The sequence below is a fragment of the Eleutherodactylus coqui genome, chromosome 4 (assembly GCF_035609145.1).
Source record: "Eleutherodactylus coqui strain aEleCoq1 chromosome 4, aEleCoq1.hap1, whole genome shotgun sequence".
Lineage (NCBI taxonomy): Eukaryota > Metazoa > Chordata > Amphibia > Anura > Eleutherodactylidae > Eleutherodactylus > Eleutherodactylus coqui.
In genome coordinates, this window is record NC_089840.1 from 268,321,659 (window position 1) to 268,344,749 (window position 23,091).

Genomic DNA, 23,091 nt, shown 5'->3' on the forward strand with positions numbered 1-23,091 from the left:
CTGCAATTATGAGTGTATTGGGCAGGGCACAACCATTGGATTTGCACGTATGGGTATATTAGTCTGGTTGCAGTACCACTAATTTGGATTATAGACACCAACCGCTAAATATATTGCTTCAAAAGCAAACTTAAAGGGGATGTTCATTTAGAAAATATATGCTATTAGAGAATTCTGAGTTGTAGGGTCCCTGTTCAAGGTTGGTAACAAACCGCCTCTTGTGCTGGAGGACTAGACCTCTCATGTAATAAACAGATAACCCATTTATTTCAATGGTGACTGTGCAATACTTAAATTTTCCTATGGTGGGGCTGTAGGGAAGCTGAAGCTAATTACCGGTGAACTCATCGAGGAGACACTGTGAGTAGGTTATTGACAGAAAGCCCTATTAACAAGTAGAAGCTGTCCAAACCACTAGAGCTGCAAATACTAACATTTGCACAACATTAGAAGTCACCATATTCAGTGTAATAGATATACAACTTACTGCCGCCTAACTCAATATCCTTTTGACCACTCCAGACAATTGCAGAGTTTGAAATCATCTAAGGAAAAGCAAAGTATTAGAGTTCAGTACAAGTATCTAGTTCAAACGGTCCAATACAGAATGGAGTTTGTACCAGTCTTCAAGAGCTTGCATTTCTCATTGTGAAACACCTTAATAGACTGAGCTGTAACCCAATACATTAAATAACAACTCAACAACCCCATCGCACAGCTTGAATATGAAGCGGGGCATTGAGTATCCAATTATTATTTGCAAGTCTCAGGTTTCTCCTTGTGGAGCCTTAAAGAGGTTTTTCCTCCACTCCTAACAGGTATGTTGTGGTAACTTGTATTCCCCATAAATAACAATTCTGGAGATCTCTACCCTGTGCTGCTCCTATGTTATTCCACCTAGAGACCTATGAATAAATTGACAATGGGAATGGTAATAACCAGTTGCCAAAGGCCTATATCCTATCACAATCTGGCTTTGACCTCACAGATTAGACAGTATCGGTTGGGCCCCCTTTCACCTTCCCCTACCGTTGGTTGCTATCTCTGGTGTCCCCTTCTTTGTTTTGTTCAGCGTCACATCATCCCTGCTGTCACTACTGGGACCAACAGGGCACACACATTGCATTTGCCTCTTAAATGGCCAGCAATTGCAGCCAACTTTTTTGTCCCCTGCCTTTAAAGGGGCTCTATCATTATAAGAAAAAAAAATAATGGCTGGACATGAATTCAAATAAAAAAAGAAAGTATACTCACCTGTCCTTGACCCCTTGGACCCAGCTGAGCTGCTCCTCAAGTTGGTTGACAACTGCAGCCAACCAAACGATACAGTGTTATCAACCCAAACTCCTGGCATCATGGTGTCCAGGATGTGTGCACTGACACCAGAAGTTCGGATGTGGATACTGTGGCCTCTGATTGGCTGTAGCAGTCAACTGACTTTTGGCAGCCATGTGTGCCGGGGAACCGGAGTGAAAGAGCTACTCAACTGGGTTCTGGGGGGCCGAAGACCAGTGAGTATGCATTTGTCTTTTATCTCATGCCCAGCCGCTACATTTTTTTCTTGCTACAACACAACCCCTTTAAGGCAGCCTCCCTCAATGAAAGTGCCTGAACAATAAAGTTCCTAGAGTTCCTGTGAAGTGGTTTCTGTATTCCACTTGCTTTCCAGTATTTACCCTCTGTATCCAGCTTTCCCGTTCTCCACCTGTCTCAACCTCAGCTTGTTTATGATCTAAGTCTGAATGCTGCTGCCTGTTTACTGTATTGCATGAACTCTGCCTGTTCTAACCTTGGCTTGTTATCTGACCCCTTCATTGCCTAATTCCCTTGCACCACACTCTGGTGTTTTTAGACGCATTTGGGACAGTTGTCATTGTACTGAGACTACTCTTGAAATAATATTCAGGGGTTTCCTGTATTAAAATCCAGATGCATCTAAAAAAAAAAAGAGATTGAAGGGTGAAGACCAGGGACGTCTTTGAACAACCCTTGGGGTAAGCCCAAACTCAAATGAGTCAGTGACATAGTGGGTCCACACCCACTACATTACAGACAGGCTGTGTCATAAATTCTTAGGAGGAGTAATACAGAAACAACATAGCGTTCTAAGACAAGATGTTCCTAATTTGGGGAATGCAGGCATTTACTAAAATTCATGTCCGAAGAGTTGACAGGTCGTCTCTAACTAACAGCTCTTGTAGTTGTATGGAGCCTTAAACATCACCCCCAACTGTCTATAGGGCTATGTTCCATCAAATGCTGTGGTATTATAGGGGTACTTCCAAGAAGCATTGTGATCTACATAACACGTAGGCCACCTACGGAGGTACTATGTGGCAGCACAGAATTCCTACAGCTCTGTAGCACTGGGCTGCAAGAACATATGGTGCCTCATTGCAGATGGTTCTGCTGTAAATGACGCGGTAAAGTTACTTTGCAGGGGCTTTCACTAAGCAAACAGCTCTCAGCTATAGAGAAACGCCATAAACCGTTGCATCTGCTCAAGCTTTCCACTTTTTTTCTACTCTTGACCCACCACTTAGCAAGTTTATAGACCACACTCACCAGAGCATAGAAAGTAATTGCTTTCACTTCCGAATTTATGATATAGTCTATATCAATACTGTAGTCCTGTCCACAGATGAGTTCTCCTTTGGGACGTCTCATCTGTATGAAGCTACCAGAAAAGGAGTAAAACCGATAAACTGTATATTCACTTGAAGGGTAGTCTTTATTTGACCATTCGGAATAATAGCACTGATCAGGATTTGTATAACTGACCTATGAAGAGATAGAAAGGAAATATTGGAAAACGCAAACGCATTGCAAAAAATGGAAAGGTCATGCATACACTTAAGTTACTGCGCTAAATGCTCTTACGTGTCTGTATTATGATATCTCTAGTTAATTGTCAATCTAAAAGCATTCCCTTTTCATACCTCTCCCATCTTCAGACTTATTTAACTTTCTCTTCTCTGAGCAAGCAAGGTATTTGAGAAGCAAAAAAAAACATGAAGGCGCACGCACTTTTATAGGACCCATTATTACTATGGCTTATGCCGAAAACTCATAGCACAATTTCTGAAACCATTAACCCTTTGCAATCCAATTTTGGATTCAGGGTTTCCTACGGGGCTTTCTCTTTCTGCCATTATACAATGGCGCCATCTGCTGGCTATAGCCAGTACTGCGGTATGGGACATGCTGGAGAGGCCCCCGACAACAGAGCGACCAGTAATCTACAGTAAGAACACCCTGCCAGACGTCTTCTGAAATCGGAGTTGTACAGCCTTCAATCAGAATGTCTTTAGATGTCAGACAGTGGATTGGAAAGGGTTAAAATAAATTCCAAAAATAGTGGTGGGTAGTTGTACTTTACAAAAAGAAAAAGTGACTGCTTCATGTTCCTGGCACAATAAGCAGGTCACAGTAGATTAGTTGTCTCACCGTAATGGTAAAGTTTGGATTAACCATACTGGAAGTGTCTATCGCATACTCTATCTTGCCATCCGGGTCAGTTGTTGCCTTTGCTGTTTCGCCATTATCAATCTGAATGTCGATTTCTTGATTAGGCATTGGTTCACCGCGCTCATTTTTAAGTGTTGCCTGGAAAATAAAATAAAATGAGGATTTACCTTTAGGAAGTCAAACTGTGTAAAGAGTCCACCCACTATAGAATAATAATTCCCAATAATGGGAATTAGAGATGAGCGAGCACGCTCGGTTAAGGCAGTTACTTGAGCGATCATCGCTCTTCTTGAGTAACTACATACTCGTCCGAGAAAATTCGGCAGGGGGGGAGAGGGTTGGCGGGGGGGGAGAGAGAGATCTCTCTCTCTCTCCCGCCCGCTCCCCTCCGCCACCCAACGAATTTTCTCGGACGAGAATGCAGTTACTCAAGAAGAGCGATGATCGCTCAAGTAACTGCCTTAACCGAGCGTGCTCGCTCATCTCTAATGGGAATGTTTTTGGGAAGTTTTTTTTTTGTCAACATGACTATATGAGGGCTTGTTATTTACAAAGCGAACTGTAGTTTTTATTGGTACCATTTTTGGGGTACATATAATGTATTGTAAAACACATTTTGGAGAGCAGGGAGAGAAAACACATCAATCCTGCCATTGTTTTTTTTGTTTTCTTACAGCGATAATCATACGATAAAAAGGATGTGATTATTTTTTTCTGCGGGTAGGTACAATTACAATTTTTTTTGAGGATGAGTTCCACTTTTGTACAATAAAAGCCCTTTTTTTTAGGAAATCATTATTTTTTTTGTATTACTGCAGTCAAAGTATTTTTATTTTTCCATGGACACAGCTCCGTGAGGGCTTGTTTTTTGCATCATGAGCTGTAGTTCTCATTGGTATCATGTTGAGGTACATATGCCTTTTTTGATTGACTTTATTGCATTTTTTTGAGAGGCGATACAATTTTTTTACAGTTCTGGCGTGTAGGATAAATAGTGTGTGTTCAATTTATTGTACAGGTTGTTACAGATAGGATGATACAAATATATGGATTTTTTTTGCACAAAAAGGGGGGGTTTCTGTTACTAGCTTTTTAAAACATTTTTTAAAAACCTTTTGTACTTATTTTTATGTCCCTGAAGGGGACTTGAACCAAAAAAACTATGCTCACAATGATAATGCAATGCAGTACTTCTGTACTGCGATGTGTTATTGCTTACAATAGTGATCACAGGCCTGGCAGTCCCAGAAGCCATTATCTGGCATCTGGTTACTGTGGCAACCTATCAGCCCTTCGCGATTACATAGTGAAGGGTGAATGATGTCATAGAGGGAGCATCCTCCCCCTGTGAACCCTTTACATGTAAAGGGTTAACTGCAGGGATCGATGTTCTCACTGCTCCCTGTTGTTGCAGCTGCAGGTCGGCTGTCACTGCGGGATGGCGCGGACTCACTTCTGAGCCTGTGCCATCCACTGGATGTACGCTTACGTTCTGTTGTGTGTAAGTACCACTAAACCAGGATGTAAACTTAGGTCCTGTGGCATTAAGGGGTTAACACAATACATGTGTTGCTTCATTGCTAAAATCTCATTTAATAGATGATAGAAGAGTACATTGACAGTGAAATCTCACTTTTGGTTGAGGCTTTGGATATGCCTGTCTTATGCTGAGCCCCTAAATGTACGCTCATCACTTTCATCCATAAAGCTCTCCACAGTGCTGCACCTGCCTATATCTCTTTCCTCATCTCTGTCTACTACCCTACTAGTCATCTATTCTACTAATGATGTTAGACCAAGTTCCCCCATAATCTCAACATCCGACTCACAAATCTAGGACTTCTCAAGCTGCACCAGTTCTCTGGAATGTACTACCAAGGACAATCCAGTACAATCCCTAATATTCACAATTCTCATCCACATGGTGTGCAAAAATATTGCATGCAATCTGTAACAAAATTGATATACGATACGGATTTTAATGGGTTTGTCCACTTATCGATGGCCTATTCTCAGGATAGGTCATTAATAGTAAATCGTCAGGGATCTGCCATGTGGGATGTCAGTCTATTAGCTGCTTCTGGACTGATACACTGAGCTGGTTTATACAGGAAGCAGATAGCTCTGTCCTCAGTACAGCTTGGTATTGCAGAAAAGTTCCCATTCATTTTAATGCCTGCAATACCAAGCCAGGCCACTATAGTGAGAACAGAGCTATCTGCTTATGCAGAAAACAGCATAGTGCAGGAGTGCACCTGCCCTGTAACAGCTGATTGGTGGGGTCCCAGGTGATGGACCCCCACTTAGCTACTATTGATGACCTATCCTGAGGATAGGCAATCAATAGTTCACAACTGCAGCATGCCAATTGTTTGCTGCTGATTTGTGTGAATGTCACCAGTTTTAGTGCAAAGGTTAAAAGCTGCACCAAAATATGCACCACTAGGTGAGGGGTGGCTGCAGATGGCTTCACTTGCTGTAGAATGTTTCCACGTGTCAATTTCTGTTGCTGATTTTCATGTCTTTCAGTGAAGCCAAGGTGAAATTTCTTGTGTGTGTACCTGGCCATTAAAGAGGTAGTCCTTGCAAGTAGCATTACTTCTGGGGGACAGAAGAGATAAAGTTTCTCCTTAGGGTGAGCACCTAGTAAGTGTGAGTAGACTTAGAAGGACATGCATGCTCCTTTGGGGAATTTATATGCAAATGGGAAGATGGAACAATGCATCTACAGCGCCACCGATTTAGAGGCAGGATTCCTGCAAGAGGCCCTTCACTAGCCAGTAATCTACTGCACAATGATGAGGGGTAAAACCCAAAAGAATCTGTCTGTACGAGGTTATCTTCTACTTTTGGAGAAGATTCTGGCTCTGGTTTATAAACTCACTGTCAGAAAAACAATCCCTCCACTAGAAGTTGTCGGAACAGAATGAAACTTTTTTCTGTATGATTGTAACATTAATATAAGTAAGTGATGACAATTTCAGAGGAAAGGGGTTAATTTATTATGGAAAACTGACCACTTGCATTGAGGCTCTAATACCTTATTGTACCGCATCTAGCTTAGCTACAAGATGTGATACGGGTGGGTATGGAGGCTCTAGTACCCTGTTGTACCACATCTAGCTTGGATGCACGATGTGATATGGGTGGGCATGGAGGCTCTAGTACCCTGTTGGGTCACCTCTAGCTTAGATACAAGATGTGATACTGGCGGGCATGGAGGCATACAAGTTTCGTATGGTATCCAGCAACATACCAACCATGAAACAGTTGGAGCTGCTCGTGCTTGTCGGATGATCAAACGATCCTCTCCTCTGGTAGTCTACCGAGGGTGTCCTAGGTTTGATTGCCTTGTGTGCGTGTCCTCACATATCCACTGGTCGCAACACCTCCTAACAGTCTGGTTAGAACGGCCCAGGAGGCGGATAATTCATTGATATGACCATCCAACTTCTCACATTCCAATAATGTTCTGCCTCTCAAACTCTTAACTGAGTGAAATCTCTTTGATTGTGCCATAGAGGCATGTCTAGTGGTCCACAAGCTCCACACAAGTGGAAAAACACTACACACAAGGAACCTCTGAGAGCCTTTTTATAAGCCATGGATGGAACCACTTTTAGGGCCTCAGAAGACAAGACGGTTCATCCAATAATGCCAAAACTCTAATCATTTGCATATCTGCCTGAGGTGTAACTGCATGCCGAGTTTTGCAGCAAAATAATAACTGCTTTTAGGGGCGTGATCGTTTTTGGCAAATAGTGTATTTACAGTCATTGTTACATCGCCTGTTAAAAGGTCTGACGTTGACTTGTAGAAATGTACCTAGTGTTTCAGGCACTAGGTTGGAGCTTCAGGTGTAGTAGCCATGTAGATCTAGAGAGTAGTCAGGGGAGAACCAGGAGTCGGCAATGGTAGGTCTCAGTTTGCAGTACAAGAAAGGAGGCGGGTAGCATTGTCAGAAAGAATGCCAGAGGTCATTAAAAAGAGGTCTCAGTTTGCAGTACAAGCGAGAAGGATGTTAGTGTTGTCAGGAGAAATGACAGAGGTCGTTAACAGGAGGTCTCACTTTGCAGTACAAGGGAGGAGGCAGGTAGCGCTGTCAGGAGGAATGCCAGAGGTCATTAACAGGAGGTCTCAGTTTGTTTGTAGCACAGCAGGATGGTAATGGAGTTTGACTATGGCTGTGGAGCACAATAATCACAAACTGAGGGAGTGGCAGGGTCAGGCTTGTATAGTGAGCCTTATCAGGAAATGGGTGGAGCAAGAACATGGACTGTGTTTGCAGGAACTGGGAACAAGGCAAAGAGTCATGCAGGGGAGCTGTCTGTGGGCTGGATGGCTCAGCAGGGAGAGCTACTGACTGAAGTACAGGAGGTCCCAGGTTCAATCCCTAACATACCTTATAATAGATTGCACTGTAGAGGCATTGTTCTATCTTTTCATTTTAAGGAACAATCTCTCCATAACACGGCACAATAATTTATCTTTACTCTCACCGTTTTAAAGGAGTCTTTGCAAGCAAAGAATTTCATCAAACAAAATTACATTTGTTATAAATTCTCAGTGATTTTCGGATTGGCTGTGAACCATCATCCAATTGGCACAATTCCTGAAAGAATTCACATTTTGCTTACCAATCTCATGAATACTCACCACTAGAGGATAATTTATACCCCTCTTATAATACTGGTTCATAGAATCGTAATCCATACTGAGGGAAGCAGGTTGGGACGTAACCCAAATGTAACGAGACTCTGTGGTTTGAATTTCTAAAAATAAAATTACATAATAACCTGATTTGTAAGGGTGAAAAAAGACACACATTCATCTAGTTCAACCCATTATCCTGCAATGTCGATTCAGACAAAGGCAAAAAAAAAATCCCCATGAGGTAGGAACTCATTTTCCTCATTTTTGTAACTGTAATTTTTATTAGATTTTTCAACAAGAAACCAGGAACATACAGACAAAAGGATATGGAGGTCCAAGCAAAGATATAAAAAGGGGACCCATAGCTAAATAAGGGTTGACATTTGATATCAAAGTGATAAGCGCCAAGAAAGTTGCAATACGAGCATATTGACACAAAAAAGATATTATGTAGCATTCTATCACATCGGACAAGAAAATAGTAAGCCATTTCCAATCATTCATGGCCGGTTGCACCAAACTATTGATCTGAAATCAACAAGAGTTGATCTAAGATTAAGTAGAAAAATGTTGCCGTTTAGTCCGTGATCGTGGTTCAAATTTCGGTTCAATTTAATCCCTTGATTATGGCGGATCAAACTAGTTGAACTTAGTTTAGTAGCTGAAGTCCAGGATGGCGGACTCAGCTAATAGCCTCCTGGGCTTTTCCTAGGTGGTGAAATTATACCCACGTTTACTGCTGGTAGCAGACATGTTTTTACTACAGAGTTTTACCGAAAATAAGACACTGTCTTATATTAAATTCTGCCCTGAAAAGGCAACAGTGTCTTATTTTTGAGAGGGGGTCTTATACTCACCTGGTCCGCGGTGTCCCGATGCCTCCCGATGGTCTTCGGTGGCGGTGCTGTGTTAAACTTCGTTCTCCTCGTCTCACAGCTGAGCTTCTGCTGGTGGCGGGGGCTTGAATACCCCCGCCTACAGCAAAGCGAGCCCTGTAATTGGCTAATCGAGCGTAATCAGCAAATCACAGCTGGCGCTCGATGAGCCAATCACAGCCATTCAGTAATGTCATTCAAAGCCATTCACTGGTATTCAAAGCCCCCTCACCAGCAGAAGCTCAGCTGTGAGACGAGGAGGATGAAGTTTACCGCAGCGCCGCCGGGACGGCGTGGACCAGGTTAGTATTGATTTTTTTTTTCGGGGGCGCTTTAACTAGGTCCTATTTTCAGGGGAGGCCATATATTTCAAGCCTCCACCCAAAACCCGATAGGTATTACTATCAGGGTAGGACCTATTTTCGGGGAAAGAAGTTATTCCTACAAATGCTAGGAAGATTGCTATAAATGCTGGGAAGATCACCTGACTATGGTGACCAATCAGCATTAGCGATATATTTCATCCAGGTAGAAGCTTTGATCGCAGATCAAGTGAACTTGGTTTTGCAAATCTTAGACCAAAAACAGTTGGTGCAACACTGTTCCTTAAACCAAGCTCAACAGCTGATCACAGTTTAACAAGACCTGGATTAACAGTATGGTTGGTGTGGTTGTCTGAGACAGAAGGAGGGAAGCTGCATATACCTTGCACTGGCAGAGTAGCCACTGCGAGGTAAGCTGGGTGATTGAGAATCGAAGTTGGTGCCCTTGGAAGTTAAGGAAGTAAACAATCCAGGTGAGTGGCGGTGCATCCCGATAGAGCAAGGAAATTACTTTAAGAAATCTGGAGGAATGTATGGCTGGGTTGTGCAAAATGGGGGCACGTTTTAGAAAATTGATTTTCCTATGAGAAAACCCCTTTAAGAATGACATCCAGGCCCCACTTGAACTCTTTTAGTACATTCCCCATCACCACTTTTGTAGGCAGATAACACACTACTATATTAATTATCATGTTTTACACACAGCTTTTCCCAGAACACCTTGCCAATGAGCCTTACCTGCAATACGTTTATTAGATATCCTAAATTTCATTAGCTAGTTACCTGTTCCTGCTTCAGTCACCGTGACATCCAGGTTCATGGAACGTCCCCCAGACCCTACTGATGTTGAATGCATGTCAATAGTGCCTTCGTAGGTGCCATCTGCACTAAGCTGCAGGGAGAACATGAAGATATAATGCTTGACTATTATTATATTATTCAATAACATTATTTTAAGATGAAGCACGCTAGAGAGACCACTTTGAGACTCAGTATTTGCCATGGCGGATTTTGATGCGGATTTCACCTCTCGCATTTGAAGCGGGGGAATCCACATTGAAAATTTGCACATCACTTGATATACTGTGGATTTAAAATCTAGAAAATCACTGGCAGCATCCATACTTACTGATATACTAGTACAACATACAAGGGCAGGTGTAGAACCACAACCCTCAGCATGCACACAGCCAAACTGTACTATGGAGGAGCATTGTACTGGTGCAGAATACTGATGAACAACCACTCACACACCGACCACATACTGGAGGGATGGCTGCTTAGTATTATACTTGCACATAGATAAGGCATACTAATGGAGCCAGACCAATGATATGTGTGGTGCACCATACAGACTTACAACATATTAACCCTTTGCAATCCAATTTTGGATTCAGAATTTCCTATGGGGTTTTTCTCTTTCTGCCATTATACAATGGCACCGTCTGCTGGCTAGAGCCAGTACTGCAGTATGGGACATGCTGGAGAGGCCCCCGACAACAGAGCAGCCAGTAATATACAGTAAGAATACCCTGCCGGACGTCTTCCAACATCGGAGCTGTACAGCCTTCAATCAGAATATCTTCAGATGTCAGACAGTGGATTGGAAAGGGTTAATGACACCATGTACAATTCAGCCCTGCATCGTATGAGTGAGCCACACTGGCATTGAAGTGGACTCTGTATTACTACTTTCCTCACCTCTCCAACCATATTGCCACAAGAGTCGCCTTTATCTTTGAAACAGTTTTGTCGTCTGCCGTAGTATTGTTGTTGCATGCAATACCGGACGGTGACTGAACCAGGCATAGGCTCTCCATAGCTGTACCTAAAGAGGGAGCATAAAAAGTAATGAACTGCTTATAAAATGCAGTACAAGTCTATAAAAAAAAAAAAAAAAGGAGACTGTTTTACGTACATAACAGTAAGTTTAAATTTCATAGACTCATCAGTCACGGAAATAGTTTGTGGCGAATCCAAAGTTAGTGAGACTCGTGGTAGCCCTGAAAAATAGGTTAAAATCAGTAAAGTCACTCAAATATTGGCAGGCAATCAAAAGTACGATAGTATATCTAGCTCAAAACCATTTTATCAGCAGACAAGCGTTTTGAAGCATCTCCATAGAAGGAATCAATATGTTCGCCTTTAATATTCCAGTGATGCAATTGCCCTAAACTTGTAGTTAGGCTCTATATTATTCAATAGAGTTATACTAATCTCATGCACCCTCTTGCAAATACATCACTGTGCTCACCATCTAGAGCTGCACGATGGGTCAAACCTAGCAAAAACTATCTTAGATTCTAAAAAACTAAGATAATTGAAAGTGTAAAGCTCTATTTACACTGAAAGATGATCACTCATAAATCACTCAAACGACAGTTGGAGTGAAGCCTGGTTTGGACACAACAATTATCGCTCAAAAGATGTCTTTTGAGCTATAATCATTGTGTGCCTTTACAGCGTAAGGTGATCGCTCAAACGTTGAGCGATCACTTTGCGCTCCAAGAGGGGGATGCAGAAGATAAGCGGGGCCGCTTGTCCTCTGCATTCAGCTGTTCTCTGCTTCGGGCCCCCAGCTGTTATACAGCTGAGTGCTCCAAGAGGGGGATGCAGAACACAGCTGAACAGCTGTGTTCTTCATACCCCGCCTGTCTTCAGTGAGCGGGATACAGCTGAAACAATAGTATCAGCTGTATCCCGCTGTAAAAGAGAATGATCAGCGATTCCTTAATGAAAACTCCACGATGTCAGTGCAGTTAGACACAACGATTATCGCTCAAAAGACAGCTTTGAGCAATTTTTGAGCAAAAATCGTTGTGTCTAAATCAGCCTTAACAGTTTTGAGCAATCATCTTTGCATAATCTCTTTCATAGCTAATTAGCTACTTATGTGTTAAATGGAGGCGGAGCAGGACACCACTGACAGCTCTGAGAACAGCAGCTGCTTTGTATATGCAAACAGCTGCTTTGTTCTCCGAGCTATCACTGAGAAGTCTGAGCAGGATACCATCTGAAAGAATGCTATCAGCAGTGTCCCGCTGATAAGGCTCATTGCTGATTTTTAGCTTGCTGAATATCAGCGATAAATGAATAGGGTACAAAAAGTGCACGATGGCAGTGCGTTTAGATGCAACAGTTATTGCTCAAAATATGGCTTTTGAGCGAGTTTTGAGCAATAATCGTTGTCTAATTGGGCCTTAACTTACTATATTCTTCCACAGTGAAATACTGTCTCAGAGGATACCCGGATTCTCTTTCTGCTGTTATAACATAGGAACCAAGAGCACCATCGTGGACCAGCTCAAATTGTCCGGAAAGCACTCCATTCTTCGACTCCGGCTGAAGCCATTGGGTAATTTTGGCTCTTGATGGATCCTGTATTAGATATAGATTCATTAATAACGACTAACAGTTGCTTCAAGAGCACATCCTACAGCATACCCTGGGGTTGGCAGCACCCTCATGCCACTTTGTGGAACTAGTCACATATCTAATCACCCTGGCTAAGGCAAAATGAATCATGATGAGGCTCTCCTTCACCCAGGGCAATGATTCAGAGTACTAATTTTCCATGGGTTGAAAATTTTAGGACAAAGATCTACTGTGCCATAGCATCATAATGTTTACAATGTCCTTACTTAACAAGGCTAGAAATGTAACCTAAGCGTGCTATTATTTGCGTATCCTTCTAATATCACCTACAAAAGAAAGTTTTGTGCTATGGCTAGGCAAGTATGACATCCAAGCATGGTGCTTGGCATATACCTCGAAAGTGCCTATAGGCCATTATTAACGTATGCCAATTGGCCATTATATACTGTAAAGATATGGCTTTCCCATACAGCTATATGCAAAAAAATTGAAAGTATTGCATATGATATGGTAGACCACTATGCAGACATGCATTCTAAATATGGTGTTTGGTGGACCATGTCAAGAAGTCATGCTAAATGTAATACCCAAATGTGAAGTATACCTAACTAAAATAGAGCAGAAGAAGAATGGTGCAAAGAATCTACAGGCACCCATCAGTAAGAAGTCAGATCTTGTATGTTGACTGATCTAGCTGCTTTCTGCAATGTCAGTCTTTAGGAAGTACATCTCAGCCCTCATCAATAGTAGTAAAGACTAGCGTTGTTCAGTGGTCAATAGGGTGTGTTATGAGCTGCTGTTATTGAGTAGGAGCCATAAAGAAGACCAAAAGCCACATGGCAGTTTTGCTTACCTGCAGGTACATCACTGTGTACTGTAAGAAGGCGAAAGGGAAAAAAGGGACATAAAAGTCAGATTAGTGACAGGACAAAAAGAAAAAGAAAAACACACCCATAAGGGTTGGCAGAGTAAAAACGCAGACTGTTTATTGTTCACTGCCCCAATTGATTAGTCCAACTTATTTGAAAGTAGAAAAAGTAAAAACCTAATAAGGTTGTGTGTCAATAGTATTTATCTTATATCTTTATAGCCTCATACTACACAACAAATAGTCTTACAGGAAAATAAAACTCCGGGAAAATTTTTTATAAATTAGTTAAACTAATACAAGGATCTTATAATTTATCAGGGCTTTTAATTCTTTCACTTTGATCCCTGTAATGCAAGTTTACAATCTGCTTTGTACACTATGGATCCTTAACACCCTTGACATAACAGAATGTCTGTGAAATGCCAAAATAACACCCCTTCTCTGACTTCACTTCCTACTCTCTCGATATTGGTTGGAACCTCACTGACTTCCTGCTCTGCCCACTCCCTGTACCTAGTAGTGGTAATATGGAGAGCTGTGGGTTTTTTTGTGTTTGATTCTGCATGAATCAGACAGAAGAAAATTAAATTGTTGCTTGTTCGACTGGATCCCATCAGGTGCCATGTAGCTTTATATACACAGCACATGATGGAGCCTCTATGGCAGCACATGTAGGTCATATGGCTCCATACTAGGTAACCAAAAAGGCTATTCACATACCCAGGACTGCCCTGTGTATGGAGTCTTAGAGTGGACAGTCACTCACCTTCTGATTTACTGGCTTCAGTTGAGCGTCTAGACAGAGTAATCGCCAGTTTACTGCAAAGGAAGAAAGCCAATGTTAGCTTTATTACTCTTCAATGACAGAACCCACATTACAGGGGCTGCACAGCAAAGATTATACAGTGAACTAATGCCGCCAAGCTAAATTTTTGAATATATATATATATATATATATATATATATATATATATACACACACACACACAAGAATAGATTGAGCTGTATTAGCCCACTTACTGTATTAACTAATTTTGATTTCATTCAAAAGGGTCACGACTCACTACTCTTATATTAGATAACTGGGTGGTCTCTGTGGCACTACACCAAAAGGGGAGTGGAGTACAAATTGCCATATCTCCCATTCAACTCACTGGAGAAGACCAAAAACAAGCAGTTTGCTCCTAATTTACATGAAAAACCATCCCATTCTTGTTATCAGTTTCAGACTCCGATCAGCATTTTAGGACGGGTCATAAAAATGCAATTTAGATATCACGGTCAGTTCATTTATCGTTTTATGATGAATCACTGATGATATATCCAAGGTGCTAAAAGTAGCAGCTTACCTCTGTGAGATGTAGTTAGTGTTGAGGTTCCCCACTGATACACACAGAACTCACTTTATAGTGACACAATGTTAATACCTTGTATTGCATTACATTGTCCAGCCAGTGGGTGATGCCATAATGTCCAAAGAAGACAATTTTTTCAATCCGTTTTTTGTTAAGGACTCAGTCAGACAAGCAATTGTTTTTGCGCACCTATGTGCACAAAAAAAATGCGCTCCACGCATGATCGAAATGCATGTGACTGTAGCTCCGTGACCATTGCTTTCAATAATTTCAGCGATTTTTGCGGTAGGGCTTGAAACAGAGGCACTTCCATGACATTCATCTCTAACTGCTGTAAAAAAAAAAAAAAATCACCTCTCCGTCGCTGTCAGGGCTCCGGAGTGTCTTCTCTCTGGCATCCTGGCACTGTTCTGAAGCACTTTCTCCTGGCCGGGGATTTAAAAATCCCCGCTTCTTGAAAATGCTGGTCTGATTGGCTGAGCACTCAGCCAATTACAGGCAGCGCTCAGCAATTCATTGAATGACAGCTGAGCGCTGCCTGTGATTGGTCACAGCAATCAGCCAATCAGAGGCAGCACTCAGCCATTCATTGAATTCAATGAATGGCTGAGCGCGGCCTGTGATTGGCTGAGCGCTCAGCCAATAAGACCAGCACTTTCAAGAGACAGGGATTTTTAAATTCCCGGCCAGGAGAAACTGCTTCAGAGCAGTGCCGAGATGCCAGAGAGAAGACGCGTCGGAGCCCCGACAGCAGCGGAGAGTAATGTTTTTTTTTAAAATTATTTACAGCAGCTAGGGATGATTTTCAGGGAAGGGCTCATAAATCGCTGCGGTGGTTGCCTGCAGCGCCAGCCCCATTGAAAGCAATGGGAGAACATCGCAATCCTCTGCCACAGCTCTGACAGCTGTGGCAGGGAATTCTTTCATCCCTGCGGGGAGTTCCATCATCACTGAACACTGTGACAGTGCTGTCACGGTGTTCAGTAATGAGGGGACTCCCTGCTGGGAATCTATGTGCAGCACGGATCTATGCAGTGCACGCATGTCTATCTTTTTGTAAAAAAGGACATGTAGCACATCATATGAAACCAATAGTTCTAATAGACGAGCTTTTTTGCACACATAGGTGAGTGCAAAAAAACGCTCGTCTGACTTCACCCTAAAAGTGCATCCCCTTCCTAGATAAGCTGATCACTTTCCCTACTGCTGAGATCCAGAGTAATTAGCTATAACACTGGCCAACAGTGAAAATCTTTCCAACTTGAAAATAGGTATTTCTTAATCCTTTCATCGTGGAAGAAATGAAAATAGCATTGAAAACTTTGAGCTAGGGTAGTTTAAGAATTCTGAGAAAGGAAAAAATTTCAAAATGCATTTTTGTTGCCCAGTGTAATCTGTGGGGATCTTTTTGCAACAGCTGTTAAATATGACTGCAGTGCCTCCAGAGGCGGAATGATGTATTACACCATACCCAATGAGCTGTCTGTGTAATCTGTAGACATGACAAGCTCATCAGAAGAAGAGATTCTTTGCAGGCACTCTTTTTGCCAACAGTAATGGGTGCTGAATAGAGAAGCCCCTCTGTTAACTCAGAATTCGATAATTAGATATTTAAAAATGGGGCCTTTCCATATAAGATAGTGCCTTCCAATAATGTAGCACATTAAGCCATAGACATGTCAGAGACGAATCGAATATCTAATTCACAAGTCTTGCTCACCTTTCTGGCCAGGCTTGTATGTGGGCTTGTCCATCTGATACATACAGCTAATCGAAGCTGTATTAATCACCACTGTCTTACGCTCCCTTAGGTCTGTTTTTGCGCCAGTTACTGTAAAGATCATTGCCACAGGAACAGCTTTAGTGACAATAGGAACCTAAGACAAGAAGGATAAAATATGGAATTATGCAATTGGATTAATTCCACAGATCAAAGTACATATAATTACAGATCAGGTACGGAGATGTGGCAACTATGGTACTAATCCAGATACAATAGGCTTAGAGTCTGCCCATTATCAATCATGCATGTGAACTGAGTCAACAACAGCATTTACTTTGCAGATTCACATTGTGGATATTCCTGATCTAGAGCCAGATACTAAATCTTGCAGAATAGGATTGAAAATTCCAAAACAAATGTCATCTATATATCATGTAATGGTACAAGGGTTTAGAAGTGCAAATTCTGTGTATTATGGAACACTTAACATGAATACTTTGCCCGGATGCAATGTAAATGGCAATCTAGTATTAGGCTAGACCAGCGTTTACTTAGCAGATTAGCATTTAATAGGAAGTGTAGGTAAAAAAGTCATCTATATACCTTAGGAAAAAGAGATTTATTTGTTTCCAATCATGACACCACACTCGTCCATGATTGTGCTTGGTATTACAGCTCAGCCCCATTCAAGTGAGTGCAATTGACTTGCAATACTAGACACAACCCATGGGCAGGGATGGATGGCGCGATTTCAGAAATGAAAAATGCTTCATGAACAGACAGAGTGATGGCAATGAGATCACACACTTACTTGAAAGACACCACACTGGAAATACTTAGGGGAGTCAGTATCTTCTGCAATAATGCTGACATTCCTTCCATTGTGTTCCAATGATACGGAGACAGATACACGTTCATTGCAGTCAATAAGGTTTACGCAGACTTTTCCTGGATCTCCGCTGACCAGTGATGCAGGTACATTCAAGACATATTGTCTAGAGAGAAAAAAAATAGCTTTAGATGATTGTTTCTAACTTCTCTCCTTAAAAACACAAGGGGTGCAATATATTGTATCAGGGCACTATAACACGAGTCCCATATATGAGAATAAGCAAAGAGAGCTGAGTCCTAACAAAAGCAATCACAATATCCCAACCGTGTAGTGGCTGCACCATATCAACCTGTTCTTACCAGTAGATGCAATTATTACCTTATGCCTTCTAGTTCTTGTCCACATATGGGTAAAGGACAAGCAGAGTTTCCCTTCTCGAGCAAAGTTAATAATGACCTTTATTTATATAGTGCATGCATATTATGTAGCACCTCATATCACTTTGGGGCTCACAAACTAAATTTACCTATCCTTAAGTTTTTGCAGTGTTGGAGGAAATCAGAGTTCCCGAAGGAAAACTCACGCAAACATGTGGAGAACATAAAAACTGCATGCAGATGTTGCCCTTGGTGGGATTTGAACCCAAGACACTAGCACTGCAAGGCAGCTTATTGAGCCACTGGATCTATCAAGGCTAAAATATAAAAGCCACACCTGTGAAAGAATATATAGAGTGGCATATTCCTTCGGACTCCATATGTACTGATGGAAACATTACTTCTAGGGGAGAATAGGCTGGACAGAGCCTGAATGGCAATGCATGGAGGACTGTATACTCCATATCAGCTTATTAAATAAAGCTATGGATACCACTATACCAAAGTGGTAATAGCAGAGATGTCAATCTGGGACAGTACTTCACAGGGTTATACTTGGGCAGGAGATTGTGGCAAAATGGCCTATCCAGGGGATGTGGCTCTAGGAAGGGCAGGGCTTAATATATTAAGACCCTTGATATAAATATGAAGCCACAGATTAGAAACCTCTAAGTTAATTTCAGACCCTTAGATATATTCAGATCCCGTATATTAATATCAGACCACCTAAATATATCAGATCAGACAAAAAAATATTGATCCAAGACTCAACTTTGCACTCAGTCTCTTTGCTCTTGATGACCTTTAGTGTGCCGTGGCAATATGTTTGGATGCTGTTCAGCATCTTGATTTCATTTGCACCTCCACCCACTATGTTCTGACACTGGATGACACTAGTGCTTAACACTAGCCGGGCGTGAGAAGTGTGAAAGTACAGGCCATTATTAATTGGATTAATCCAGTAGATAATGGCTGATTTTGTTTTTTTCTGCTGAGTCTGCACTATATTTTTAGGGTGAAAACAGAATGAGGGAGGTTGAAATTAGATTGACTCCCTGTCAAATTGGGTGCATTGACTCATCTTCACTTGATGGCAAATATCGGACCTGAATTAATTCTCATTACTCGACATGAAATATAGCTTCATTCACAACTACTTGGAAGTGATCGGCAATGCAGCAACTTTTTCTGCATCGTGTTGCTGGCCAAAATGACTTTGAAGGGTTTCCCTGGACTTCAAAAAAATTAAAAGGGCGTCAAATTTGAATAGTCACCTATCCTGTCCGCTCCCTGTGATTCTTCTATGGCCGCTGAGCAGTCACATGCACAGTGAACAGCATATGACCACCCGCCACTTCTTCCAGGCTCCGTGTGAAAGGCATCGGGGTTACAGTGCTGGACAGGGACTATTCAATTTTTATTGATTTGTAGCCCTTTTAACTTTTTTTTTTAAGTCCCAGAAAACCCCTTTAAGACACTCACTTTTTTGTATTTACAAAAATTATTAAAGACGGCGCTGTACGAATTGCCAGACATTTGCAAACGTGGCAAGTTATAGCCTATAGTTCACCCAGCCACATAAGTGGATTGTAAGACGTTTGTGCAAACAGACAATTTGTTAGGTGACCCAAAGCTGGAGGAGAGGTGGGGGGGGGGGGGAGAAAAATTCAATTAAGTCCAGTACAGCCCAGTAAGACGTAGACAATTCATAATTTTGGGATTAATTCACCGAGTACAATGAAACATAGCTGTAATTACTTTTGATTATTATTTACTCAGGTCGGCAGCCAAGGCATGCAAAGCAGCTTCAATGACCCAACATGACCTTACAGAGTGTAGTAATATACGATGGAAGAGGCTAATATACCATGGTGGAGGGCTATTTCATGGTGGCCCCCTCACCAGGCTCAGCTGTAAGAGGGGACGGGTCAGTCTTTATAATTCAGATGTTTTATAGCTAATATTTGTTTGTAACATTTATATGTTTAAGTGCCTCCAGGAGCTGGAACACATGGATTGGTCTAAAGTTCCATGGACCGGAAGGGCAGTTGTAGTGACCCACCGAAGGATAGCTGAGCGAGCGGGTTCTGACCAATTGCTATACGCTCATTGTTTAGGCTGTACCTTGCGTAGAGAGAGAGCTGCTGTCAACCAATGCACCCGGCAATCTGGGGCCTCCTTCAGAATGTTCCTGTGGTAGCCGACCTGTCCGAGGCCTACAGACTCTGTAAAGGAACTGTTCCAGCTCCTGAGTGAACAAGGCACGGCTGTTTGTTCTGCATAAAGTTCCAGCTTACAAGCAGCTCTCTCTACCTGTCATGATCTGGCGCATCATTTAATGGAACCCTCCCTTGGATGCTAAGCAGCAGGGCCATGGCCTAGGTAAGTTAGGCAACCACACTTTTGCCCAGAGGTTCCCAGTCCTTGTGAATTCTGTGGCTATAGTGGTTACCAATGCCTGTAAAATTCTGGGAACGGAGACTGTTCTGCTGAACCCTGAGTTCCCCCTTGGCCCCCCAGTGCCGAGATATGGCCTTGCCCCAATCAGCTTGCTAGTCCCAACATTACGTGGCGTTTACATGATTCTACCTGATCCATCATAAGGATGGGTTTATGCATTCAGTTATAATGGATGTACTCTCTTGTAATGTATTACACCTGTCAGTATTACTTATGAAAGGGGGTATTTCATTTTGAAGACTGATAGGCTAGGTTATCAATAGCTGATTGGCAGGTGTCCACCACCCAGGGTCTCTGCAGATCTTCCGATCACCGGGGTTCTAATGTACAGAGCTGTTCTGTTGTTGGAAGCAGACAGCTCCATACATTGTGTAGTGGCCTAGTGTGGTACTGCAGGCTGAATCCCATTCACTTCAATGTTTCAGCTTAAAACGGAAGTCAGGGGAACTGTTCCAGATGCAATACCTCATAATTTAAGCCAAGCAACTAAGCATATTATAATACACAACTTCGTGAAGTGCTGAAAGTAATAATTAGACCATGAAGCCGTAATCTCTCCTCCTGCTTACTAGCCAACGCCGCTCAATAAAGCGCTCAGTATTCTGCTGAGTGTGCTCAGGACCGGATCAGACATCGCTCCCTGTATTTATACCACCACTAGTGATTTGGGTCGAGATGGTCGACTATGCACAGACTAGAAATTATCATAAACGCTGATTCAGGGATTGTTGGCCCTGTTATTCACAGCAGGATAAACCTGCAGAGCAGGAACACTGGGTGGAGGAGGGAGTGAGCACAACGCTGGGCAGGGACCAGTAATAGCAATTCTGCTAAAAACTCTTGGCACAGGGAGATTACGGGGTGAGACGAGACGGGAACATGTCTTTGTGTTCTGCTACAGTCCCAGCGATATTATATAACAAGTGTTTCATTGTCGGGATCATCCTAGTAATAGAAATGAGAAGCGTAGGACCCTTCACACGGACGTAAGCAGATTTGCGCGTGCCGGAGCACTGTATTTTTGCGGAATGAGCAACTATTTTTTGCACTGGTGTATTTTACTATACTTTTTTGCCTCTGCAAGGCATATTCATTTGTGCGCTGAAAACAAATGCGCCAATTGAAATGGCTAATTAGTTCCAGATGTGTTTATTTTCCAGTGCAATGCCGCAGTGTTCCATGCATCTCCTTGCGTATTGCGCATGCACTTGTGCACCCCCATTGACCTTTGGTGTGCAAATGCGTAGAAAAGCAGAACATATTACATTTTTTTATACGCAACCAAAATGCACACGAAAATACGGAAATGTGAACAAACCCATTGAAACCTGCAACCTCGAGCAGCAGCCCTTCATACTGATCTATTCAGCATGCTGGATAGCTCCCTCCTAGTCCCATGTTCGTTGTCCTTGTCTCCTCTTCCATGTTCTCTGCTCTGAGTTTTCCCTGTCCAGTCCACCCCATCTCTCATACCTTCCCCAACTAGTCTCCTATATAAACCTGGCCCTGTTCCCTCCTTTCTTGCGTGTTTATTGTGCCTTGTGCCTCTAACCAAGCAACTCTCCCACATCCCTGCTCTTCTACAATCAGATCGTCTAACTCGTGTACTGGACTCCGGCTTTTCCTTCTGACTTCGCTACTGCTAAACCCATTGTACTTAACCAACATCTTGTGCACCAGAACCTGGCTGCCTTCTTGACCTCATTTTCCGCCAGCGGCGGTTACAAAGTAGCTCTACTCCTGTGCCAAATCATGACAGGCAGACAGAGATAGGCAACCACCTATCTGTATCAGGGAAGCGCTGTCAGGACTTGGCAGGCTTCAGTGAATCTGTCAACCCGGCTTTGGCACTCCAGAGCTTAGCACTGGTGGATCATGTTTGTCAGTATCCTTATGTACTAATACGATGCCTTGGGGCCTGTCCTTATTGGATCCATGAAATGCTATGTTTTTGTCTGTTTTCTGGACCAAAAAGGGGTTTTTCACGATTGAACAGATGTTAATGTGGGCGGCCCCTTACTCAGATTATGACAGTTTCTCTGCCTGTGTGTCCTTAAGGCTAGGCAAAGCGTTGGCTATGTGCATGCTGGTCAAGTAGCATAGCAGCAGCTATCAGACAAGGGGCATGAGGACTGGCAAGTTGCAACTAAGATGGAACTCTAGTACTATAGTGATGGCCAATTAACGTTTTGGGTAAATTGGAAGTGCTCAATGGTCAGTAAGTGCACCAAATAGCACCTCCAATAATTATGAGGAGGGAAGATGTTGGTGGTATTATTGATTTCTAATCCCCACTGTTTATCCCTTTACATGCCGCAGCCAATGTGACAACATCATGTAAAAAGCTGACAGAGGGAGGAGGCTCCCTTTGTCACACATCGGGTTGCTATGGCACCTGATAGCTTTAATATAGCCTCCAGGTCTGCCAGCTACGGTGGCCTATGAAGTTCAGCCTCTGGCTGAACTTCATAGGCTTTATAATACACTGCTATACTGAAGTATAGCAGTGCATTATGTGAATCATAAAAGATGGTTATATTCAAGTCCCTTAGTGGGACAAAAAAATCAAAAGTTAAAAAAAGTATGAAAAATAGTAAAAAGAATAAAATAAAAACATCAAAATCCCACCTTTCCGGCTTTACTATGTAAAAAAAAAACAAAAAAACATTGACAAATCTGGCATTGCCGTGTTTTCAATAATCCAGAGAAAAAGGTTGGTACATTATTATTTAACCCGCATCCCTTGAAAAAAAATACAAAAAACATGGCAAATGTAGCT

The 23,091-nt window shown here is 42.3% G+C and overlaps 1 protein-coding gene across 2 annotated transcripts in view; it reads right to left on the bottom strand.

Annotated features, from left to right (window-relative positions):
• The window catches only part of LOC136626338 (ovostatin-like), a 56,035-nt gene that overhangs the window by 27,160 nt on the left and 5,784 nt on the right, over positions 1 to 23,091 (bottom strand). For both annotated transcript variants that reach the window (XM_066601313.1, XM_066601312.1), the window contains exons 2-13: positions 17,455 to 17,638; positions 16,641 to 16,797; positions 14,332 to 14,384; positions 13,548 to 13,568; positions 12,529 to 12,697; positions 11,238 to 11,322; positions 11,021 to 11,147; positions 10,103 to 10,211; positions 8,125 to 8,240; positions 3,448 to 3,606; positions 2,566 to 2,781; positions 488 to 545 (exon numbers count right to left, since the gene is read on the bottom strand). In XM_066601313.1, coding sequence (XP_066457410.1) covers positions 488 to 545; positions 2,566 to 2,781; positions 3,448 to 3,606; positions 8,125 to 8,240; positions 10,103 to 10,211; positions 11,021 to 11,147; positions 11,238 to 11,322; positions 12,529 to 12,697; positions 13,548 to 13,568; positions 14,332 to 14,384; positions 16,641 to 16,797; positions 17,455 to 17,638 — 1,454 coding nt within the window. The remainder of the gene's footprint in view (positions 1 to 487; positions 546 to 2,565; positions 2,782 to 3,447; positions 3,607 to 8,124; positions 8,241 to 10,102; positions 10,212 to 11,020; positions 11,148 to 11,237; positions 11,323 to 12,528; positions 12,698 to 13,547; positions 13,569 to 14,331; positions 14,385 to 16,640; positions 16,798 to 17,454; positions 17,639 to 23,091) is intronic.